The 9,542-nt window shown below is 42.5% G+C and overlaps 1 protein-coding gene across 1 annotated transcript; it reads left to right on the top strand.

Moving 5' to 3' along the window:
* The first annotated feature begins 6,749 nt into the window (after window positions 1–6,749).
* On the top strand, window positions 6,750–9,300 carry LOC145070691 (putative pectate lyase 5). The gene is made up of 4 exons (XM_079017648.1): window positions 6,750–6,985; window positions 7,427–8,167; window positions 8,624–8,762; window positions 8,835–9,300. Exons 1-4 carry the CDS (start codon window positions 6,765–6,767, stop codon window positions 9,054–9,056), a joined length of 1,323 nt encoding a protein of 440 aa, XP_078873774.1. The 5' UTR covers window positions 6,750–6,764; the 3' UTR covers window positions 9,057–9,300.
* The last annotated feature ends 242 nt before the right edge of the window (window positions 9,301–9,542 follow it).

Below are 9,542 nucleotides of genomic sequence, written 5' to 3'. Positions count from 1 at the left end.
TTTAGGTGTTGTTTGATTCGGGGGCTACCCGGTCGTTTGTTTCTCTTGCGCTTAGTAAGAAGTTTCCTGAGTCTCCGGGCATGTTGGGTTGCCCTTTAGAGGTAGAGATTGTCGATGATCGATCGGTGCGAGCATCAACAGTGTTCAGGGATTGTATTCTAAGGTTGTTTGAGGAGTGCTACTTAGTGGATTTGGTTCCCATTCTGTTGCGTGGGAACAAGGTGATTATTGGTATGGATTGGTTAAGCCCCAATGGGGCAGTGATAGACTACGCGCAGCAGCTAGTGCGAGTCCGAGCCCCAAGTGGGGGAGAGTTGGTGATTTAGGGCAAGAGACTATAGCGAGGGCCAGCCTTATGTTCAGCGGCAAGGGCAAGGCGCTACCTCCAGCAGGGTTGCGCAGGTTATGTCGCGTATGTTACGGATGCTCGGGAGGCGGGTAGAGCGACAGTGGACAAGGTGCCCGTAGTACGAGAGTTCGCGGATGTATTCCCCGAGGAGCTGCCTGGGATACCTCCAGAGAGGCAGGTGGAGTTCAGGATCGACCTAGTCCCTGGTGCGACTCCGATAGCCAAGGCACCGTATCGGTTGGCTCCTCTCGGGATGCTGTCTGCACAGCTACAGGAGCTGTTAGACAAGGGATTCATTAGACTGAGCAGTTCACCTTAGGGAGCCCCGATCCTGTTTGTGAAGAAGAAGGATGGGTCGCATCGGATGTGTATAGACTATCGGGAGCTGAACAAGGTAACATTGAAGAACCGTTACCCACTCCCGAGGATTGATGATCTCTTTGACCAGTTACAGGGAGCATCTTGGTTCTCAAAGATCGATTTGCGTTCAGGTTATCATCAGATGAGGGTCCGAGAGGAGGATGTGCAAAAGATTGCGTTTCGGACGCGCTACGGCCATTATGAGTTATTGGTGATGCCGTTTGGGCTCACCAATGCTCCTGCCGCGTTCATGGACCTCATGAACCGTGTGTGCAGACCAATGCTAGATCGATCTGTGATAGTTTTCATTGATGACATCTTGGTGTATTCCAAGACGCAGGAGGAGCACGAGGAGCACCTGCGAGTGGTGCCAGAGACTTTGAGGAGGGAGAACTTGTATGCTAAGTTCTCCAAGTGTGAGTTCTGGTTGTGCGAGGTGCAGTTTCTTGGGCACCTTGTCAACCAGGACGAGATTTCAGTAGACCCGGCCAAGGTAGAGGCCGTGATGAGATAGGAGGTTCCGAAGTCTCCATCCGAGATTCGGAGCTTCCTAGGTTTAGCGGGCTATTATCGGAGATTCATCCAGGATTTCTCCAAGATAGTCGTACCATTGACCAGGCTAACAAGGAAGGCCGTGGTCTTTCGTTGGGGGCCTGAGCAGCAGGCAGCATTTGAGACACTAAGACAAAGATTGTGCGAGGCGCCAATCTTAGCCCTGCCAGAGGGCATGGAGGATTTTGTTGTGTACTGCGATGCGTCCATCTCAGGTTTGGGCGCGGTATTGATGCAGAGAGGGCATGTCATCGCCTACACGTCGAGGCAGCTAAAGCCTCACGAGGCGAATTACCCGACGCATGACTTGGAGCTGGGGGCTGTTGTGTTCGCCCTCAAGATTTGGCATCATTACCTTTATGGGGTTCACTGTACCATTTACACGGACCATAAGAGTTTGAGGCACCTCATGGATAAGCCGAATCTAAACATGAGGCAGCGTCGGTGGTTGGATGTGGTAAAAGATTACGATTGCGAGATCCTTTATCACCCAGGGAAGGCCAATGTGGTGGCTGACGCGCTTAGCCGTAAGGCAGCGCCGATCTGAGATATCTGCCTACGAATGACAGTAGTGACTCCGCTGTTGGAGCGGATTCGGGAGGCTCAGCAGGAGGCTATGAAGGAGGAACATCAGAAGAGTGAGCGGATTGTAGGGCAGGTTTCCTCCTTCGACTATGATAGCCGAGGGTTATTGACTCTTCATCGTAGAGTGTGGGTCCCTTATCATGGAGGCGTGCGTCAGGTTCTGATGGAGAAGGCATACAAATCCCGGTTCTCTATTCATCCCGGGGTGACGAAGATGTATAGGGATCTTCTTCTAGACTATTGGTGGCCCTGCATGAAGTGGGATGTGGCTTGGTACGTTGAGCTGTGTTTGACCTCCAGGAAGGTCAAGGCCGAGCATCAAAGACCGCACGGCAAGATGCAGCCGTTGGACATCCCATTGTGGAAATGGGAAGATATTACGATGGATTTTATCACGAAGCTTCCCAGGACCGCGCGAGGAGTGGATTCGATATGGGTCATCGTTGATCGATTGACCAAGAGCGCCCATTTTATTCCAATTCAGGAGAGCATATCGGCTGAAAAGTTGGTAGACATCTATATCAGGGAGATAGTGGTGCGACACGGAGTGCCAGTATCCGTGATTACAGACAGGGATGTGCGTTTTACTTCCAGGTTTTGGAAGAAGTTTCATGACGAGTTGGGTACTCGTCTGCATTTCAGTACCGCTTTTCACCCGCAGACGGATGGTCAGAGCGAGCAGACCATCCAAACGTTAGAGGATATGTTGCGGGCATGTGTTCTGGATTTCGGGGGTAGTTGGGATACTTACCTTCCATTGGCGGAGTTCTCGTATAATAATAGCTATCATGCGAGTATCGACCGTCCTCCCTTCGAGATGTTGTATGGGAGGAGGTGCAGGACCCCAATATGTTGGGGAGAGGTTGGCCAGAGGGTCATGGGGAGCACTGAAGTAGTGCTCAAGATGACAGAGAAGATTCAGCAGGTCTGGAGCAGGCTTCAGACTGCTCAGAGTCGGCAGAAAAGTTATGCCGACAAGCGTCGATCAGACCTGGAGTTCCAGGTCGGAGATATGGTCCTCCTGAAAGTGTCGCCGTGGAAAGGCGTCGTTCGATTCAGGAAGCAGGGCAAGTTGGGCCCGAGGTATATTGGGTCGTTCAGGGTTATAGCCCGGGTGGGCAAGGTGGCATATAGGCTGGATTTGCTAGCCGAACTCATTCAGATACACAACACTTTCCATGTCTCTCAGTTGCGGAAGTGTCTGGTGGACGACTCAGCAGTAGTACCCTTGGAGGACATTCAGGTTGATGACAGCCTGAATTACATCGAGTGGCCTGTAGCGATCCTCGACCGGAAGTCGAAGGATTTGAGGAACAAGAGGGTGGAACTCGTGAAGGTGCAATGGCAGCACCGGAAGGGATCAGAGTGGACTTGGGAGTCGGTGGAAAAGATGATGGAGGACTACCCCGAGCTGTTTCCAGGGCGAACAGCAGACTTTGAGGACGAAGTCTAAAATAAGTGGGGGAGATTTGTAGCACCTGGTTCCCGGTACGTATTCCTTGTAATTATAATTCTTATTTCTTGCATTTTTGCCTTGGAATCGGCGAGTTGAAGGACCAACTCGTTGAGTAGAAGCGGGATGAGGTGCGGGGTCCAAGCTTTGGACTCGACGAGTCGGTCCCCAGACTCAGCGAGTAGACCCTATTTGGGCCAAAAACCCTAATCCGGGTGTTTGCACCCTATTTAAACGCTCTAACTTGGCGTTTGTCCCTAACACTTCCAGAGAGCTGTAGAGTGAAACCCTAGCCCCCATATTGTTCTTGAGAGTGTTCTTGGCTTTATGAAGAAGGTTTAGAGCTTAGGAGAAGAAGGAAGAGGTTGAAGGGTGTAAGGAGGGGAGGTAGATCCGGAATCTTCACTGAGAGAAGCTTCCATTCAGGTAGAAAAGTTCTTATCTTGATCATTAGTTCACTAGATCCCCTTTTTGTCCCAAATTAGTGGTTTTCAAGCCCTAAAACCTCAAACTCCATGTATTTGTGCTCTATTTTCTGAAAGGACTTCAGATCTAGACCTTATGGACATATTAGAAGTATAAAGTTTTTGTGGTTGAAGTCCCTATTGAGTGTATGACTTCATTAAGAGCTTGGTTTTGCCTTTTGGAGCTTATAGGGCCATGCATGCACGTAAAGTTTGCAACTTTACGTGATAAGCTTGCCCTAGGAACATAGATCTATGGTTTGGAAGCGTTGCATGTCTCAGATTTGGTTTGTATGGGAAATGGGTCGAAGGGACTCGGCGAGTCCCAAAGTGGAACTCGGCGAGTTCTATGAAGGTGGCCTTAGACTCGGCGAGTTGGATGAACAACTCGGCGAGTCCTATGAAGATTTCCTGGAACTCGATGAGTTGTTCTTCAAACTCGGCGAGTCATATGAACTGTTACTGAGTAAGGGGGGTTTAAGTGTTGAAGGTCCAACCCTTCGCATCTACACGCAAAATTAGCAATTTAACGTGTAGCAATAGTCCCAGAAACCCAAATCCTCATAAAGGATGCGCTGATGAGGATTTGGAATCGAGTAGGAGATCTGCCCGTGGGACTCGACGAGTTGTTCTTGGACTCGGCGAGTCGGTTCTATAATCCCAAGTAGTGAGTTGAGGGTGACTCAGTGAGTGGGAAGAGGGACTTGGCGTGTAGGACCAGGTTAGTAGGAGAAGGAATCGGCGAGTCTGTGTCATAACTCGACGAGTGCAGTCAACTGGAAGTTGACTTTGACCAAGGAGTTGACCTTGGACCATGGGTGGGTCAGTCATTTGATCTAAGGGTATTTATGAGTGGCTAATCTATGTTTATGGATTTGTAGCCGGAGGATTACCGGTGCAGCAGCCAGACGTTCGGCAGTTAGACTTTTGGTAGCTACTTTTTGAGGTGAGTTTCCTTCCAGTAGGAACAGGTCTAAGGCACCAAGGCCGGCCCGTATAGACGATATGATAGTATCGGAGAGCGGGCAGAGCCCGTATCTCTTAGTTGAGTCTGATGATGATATATGCTAGTGTGGTAGAATTGTTTATACTCGATGTCTGTGTGATATTTGTATGTTATGGTTTAGTAGTGGAGTGTGGGCGAGGCCCGTATCTCCTAGATAGCGGAGTGTGGGCGAGGCCTGTATCTCCCAGTTAGCGGAGTGTGGGCGGGGCCCGTATCTCCATGAGTGTGGGCGAGGCCTGTATCTCCTAGCTGGTCCTTATATGATTGTATGATATGTGGTATTATGGGGGAACTCACTAAGCTTCGTGCTTACAGTTTAGAGTTTTGGTTTCAGGTACCTCTTCAGCGAAGGGGAAGGAGCTGGCACGGTAACGGCACATCTTACACACCCCTTGTTTTTCTGCACTATGAGATTGTTCTGGGATTTGTACTCTGACACTATGGTTGATTCCATGTTTTGGTTTTCAGACACGTAATATGTTTTAAGAAACGATATGATCGAATGTTGTTTATTTTCAAATGTTTTGCAAAATGTTTAATTAAAAATGAAATTTTTGGCTGTGAAAATTGGGTCGTTACACCTTCGCCCCGTATACACAATTATTCGCAAAGTAATCGCGATATAGATGTTCGTGTCCTTCCTTGCGATTTCTTTTTAACATCGCACGTCTTGTTAGTAGCAGGGCTGAGTCTGGTTGTAACAGGTCGGTAGTGTAATAATGATACATCATCCTGAAGAAAATATCGTCATCTGAATCATCGGACGAGTCGAAAGGGTGCATATTTTTTTTTGAAGATAATTGAAACTATGTAGAGAGGAGAAGAGAAATTGTGTGAAATTTTTTTTATAAAATCGTCATCTGAATCATCAGACGAGTCGAAAGGGTCCATATTTTTTTAATAGTTAATTTTTTTAATACCGTTGCTATTTAAACGTTTGAAAACGTTTAAATTTTGTGCGTTTCATCCAGTCGCGATGGCAACAAGATTCAACCTCGACAAGCAAAAACGAGTAGGGGGCGGTGTTCCCCGTCACGACGCCGTTGAGGCGTGCCACCTCATCCCCGTTGTTTCTCTTTTGGCCCATACCGCATAGTCTAATAATGTTGCCATAAAGTTCTAGATTTAAGAAATTCATAAACGCAGTCCTTTAAGCTTCTCGATACTTTGTGATGCCTATTATCTGTGGAAAAACCATGTTAATTATAACAATTGTAATCATTTTTATAAGAGATATGAAAAATCATGGGAAATAGCCACAGACTTTGATCTTTATCATGATAAATAAAAAATACTTTAATATTTACCAATCACAGAATGTACTTAAAATTTTATATAGAAAATTTGAAAAAAAATCAGTTGTTTTGGTTAAAAACCACAATTACAGAATGTTCCTCACCAAGTTCCCTTTCTCGTCCCATCCTTACATTACCATCAAATTTTTTTCTAAACCTAATAAAACCCCCATAACTGTTTTTAAATTGATTTGCATGAAAATAGTAGAACATGAGAACCAATGTTGTATTAATCAAAAACTACAGGGACCATTTCTGTAATTTACTCTCAATTTACTCTCTCTCTCTCTCCCTCTCTCTCTCTCTCTCTCTCTATATATATATATATATATATATATATATATATATATATATATATATATATATATATATATATATATCACTTCTACGTTTACCATCATGTTCATGAAAAGCTTGCTTTAAACTTTATTTTCTTTTGTATAAAAATTCTATTGTTATGGGTGCAATATAAGTGTGTCACAACTAAAACAAGCATGAACAATTAGGAAAACCACATTAAATACGGAAATCTAGCTCACCCGTTTACCCTATAACTACGGATAAGGCAGTTACAAAACAGATATGGCCATATCCATGTCGGACTTCACAAGAACATATCATGTACCATAAATTAATTTCACATCTTTCTTTAATGTTTTTTAAAAATTATATCTTGGAATGAGCTATGATTGCATGAGTGATGTACCATGTGCCTTTGTATGCACTCTCAGTTTCAGTATTTATAATCTCATTCACCTCATTGTTTAGCACATTCTTTTCTCTCTCTATCTCTCTCTTTTCTTACAAAGGGAAGAATAACATAGCAATGTTCATTTTCCTTCTTCTTGCTCTTCTTTCCCCCATCTCTACTTACTCTTCAAACGTACAAGATCCTAAGCTTGTAGTAGAACATTTCCACAGGTACACATAGAAAACAACTTTTCAATTTCCAATTTTGTCGTTGGTTTTTATGTTCTTTTGAACTAGTTTTGTCATCAAGCGATTTTTTTTCACCTAATAATTTTTCTTTTATTATGCATTTATTATATTAAAGGGTTTTTCCATCAGTATTCTTTGGGTCTTGTATACATATTTTCTTTTGCGATCAAGAAAATGACAGCATGAAAAAAGTAAAAAGTTTGGGCCTTTTTTCCTTTGTCTCAATTTACTCTTTTCACAAAAAAGCAAAATACAAGATCCTTTCACCATTTTGTCATTCTATATATGCAAAACATTTTCAACAATTTTGTAACCATTCATACGACTGTTACATATAAAATGGTTAAAATAATAAGCTTGTCAACACAAATTAGACTTAAAGTTAATTATGATACTTTAACTAATATTTTTATGGTAATGTAGGAGAGTTAATGAATCGAGGAGGAATATGGGATTTCTGTCATGTGGGACAGGAAATCCTATAGATGATTGTTGGCGATGTGACAAAAATTGGGAAAGAAACCGACAACGGTTAGCAGACTGTGCAATTGGGTTTGGAAAACAAGCCATTGGTGGTCGTGATGGAAAAATTTATGTTGTGACAGACTCCAAGAACGATGATCCCGTGAACCCTAAACCAGGAACACTACGATATGGTGTCATTCAAAACGAACCCTTATGGATCATATTTGCACATGACATGACCATCAAGCTCAAGGAAGAACTTATGATGAACTCATTCAAAACCATTGATGGTCGTGGTGCTGATGTCCATATTGCTGGTGGACCATGCATCACCATCCAATATGTGACAAACATCATCATACATGGTATCAACATACATGATTGTAAGCAAGGAGGGAATGCAGATGTTCGCGATTCGCCTGATCATTCAGGGTTTCGAACGATATCTGATGGTGATGGGATTTCAATATTTGGAGGAAGTCATGTATGGGTGGATCATTGCTCATTGGCTAATTGTCATGATGGGTTGATTGATGCCATACATGGATCTACGGCCATCACCATATCTAACAATTACATGACGCATCATGATAAGGTCATGTTATTGGGGCACAGTGATAGTTCGACTCAAGACAAACTTATGCAGGTTACAATTGCCTTTAACCATTTTGGTGAAGGTCTTGTCCAAAGGATGCCAAGGTAAGATGTTTTTCTTTTTTATTTATAAAAGTTTTCTATAAACATGATCCAATTTAGTAAGTTATAAATAAGTGCTTCTTTTTTATTTAATATAAAATGGACGATTTAATAAAAAAACTCAAGAAAATATTTGTTTTTTCATATTGAATTAGTGTATGTCAAATACATGTTTAAAAATACTTTTTAAACATTGGTCACACTTTGTAATATCTTATTTATTACTATTTAGTAAAAGAATATTTATCTTAAATTATTTTGTTTTTTTTTGACATCCCTGTAATTGGAAATTTTCACACAATGTACAAAAAGGGTTTCTAAAAGTAGACAAAGCATGAAGCATAAGATTCTTTCAAAACATGTGATTATATTGTATCATTTGATACACGCATCATGCATGTGTGACTTTTGATGCATGAAGTATAACAACATGATGAACTTTGTTTATGGTAAATGTAGATGTAGGCATGGGTACTTCCATGTGGTGAACAATGACTACACTCATTGGGAAATGTATGCAATCGGAGGAAGTGCTTCACCAACTATCAATAGTCAAGGGAATAGATTTCTTGCTCCTAATAATCACGAAAACAAAGAAGTGAGTATTCAAAACATTTAAATGAGTAGTTTAGTTATTTTACTTGATTAAATTTTCTACTTATGAACTTAGGTGACAAAACGAGAGGAGGCGTCAGAAAACGAGTGGAAGAGTTGGAATTGGCGGTCAGAAGGAGACCTCATGTTAAATGGAGCATATTTCACACCATCGGGTGCAGGGGCATCCAGGAGTTATGCAAGGGCATCAAGTCTAAGTGCAAGGCCATCTTCTATTGTTGGTTCGATAACATCAGATGCTGGTGTGCTCGGATGCAGGAGTGGTTCTCGATGCTAGTTTTGGACCCCACGAGTCGTTTTTTCCTAAGTTAACAGAAAGCGATGTCGTGTTAATAATTTTATATTAATTTACTTTTATAAACAAAAAATTTTGAACCCTAGTTTAGCCTGTTTGTCTATGTATGTAAGAAATTGCCACTTAGGGATTTAATTATGATCCCTAACTAAATTAGGACAAACAAGAGCTGAAATTGTGGTTAAAATATGCTTCACATGTTTATATAATAGAAGTATTTAGTGCATATGGTAAGTAGCACTCACTTTGTTGTTACGTGTTTAATCAAAGTCATTATTAATGTCTAAATACGTTTCCTGGTCGGATGGTTCTTGTGTTCCTCTTGGTTTGTAAGATATGCGCTTTGATTAAGCAATTACTACTTACAAGATTGCTATGTTTTGACCAATGGTTTATTACGATTGTCTACTTACAAGATTGCTATGTTTTGACCAATGGTTATTACAATTGTCTTGTTTAAGTGTAATG

The sequence above is a fragment of the Lactuca serriola genome, chromosome 8 (assembly GCF_051521515.1).
Source record: "Lactuca serriola cultivar US96UC23 chromosome 8, Lser_US96UC23_V15, whole genome shotgun sequence".
Taxonomy (NCBI): Eukaryota; Viridiplantae; Streptophyta; class Magnoliopsida; order Asterales; family Asteraceae; genus Lactuca; species Lactuca serriola.
Note: the sequence above shows the minus strand (reverse complement) of the source record. Positions and strands in the feature narration are given on the sequence as shown.

What these genes read in the sequence shown, in the direction of transcription:
- LOC145070691 (XM_079017648.1), top strand. Translation starts at nt 6,765, where the DNA reads ATGTACCATGTGCCTTTGTATGCACTCTCAGTTTCAGTATTTATAATC. An exon ending in GTAGTAGAACATTTCCACAG is followed by an intron (nt 6,986 to 7,426) that starts GTACACATAGAA and finishes ATGGTAATGTAG; the next exon opens with GAGAGTTAATGAATCGAGGA. An exon ending in ATAATCACGAAAACAAAGAA is followed by an intron (nt 8,763 to 8,834) that starts GTGAGTATTCAA and finishes TTATGAACTTAG; the next exon opens with GTGACAAAACGAGAGGAGGC.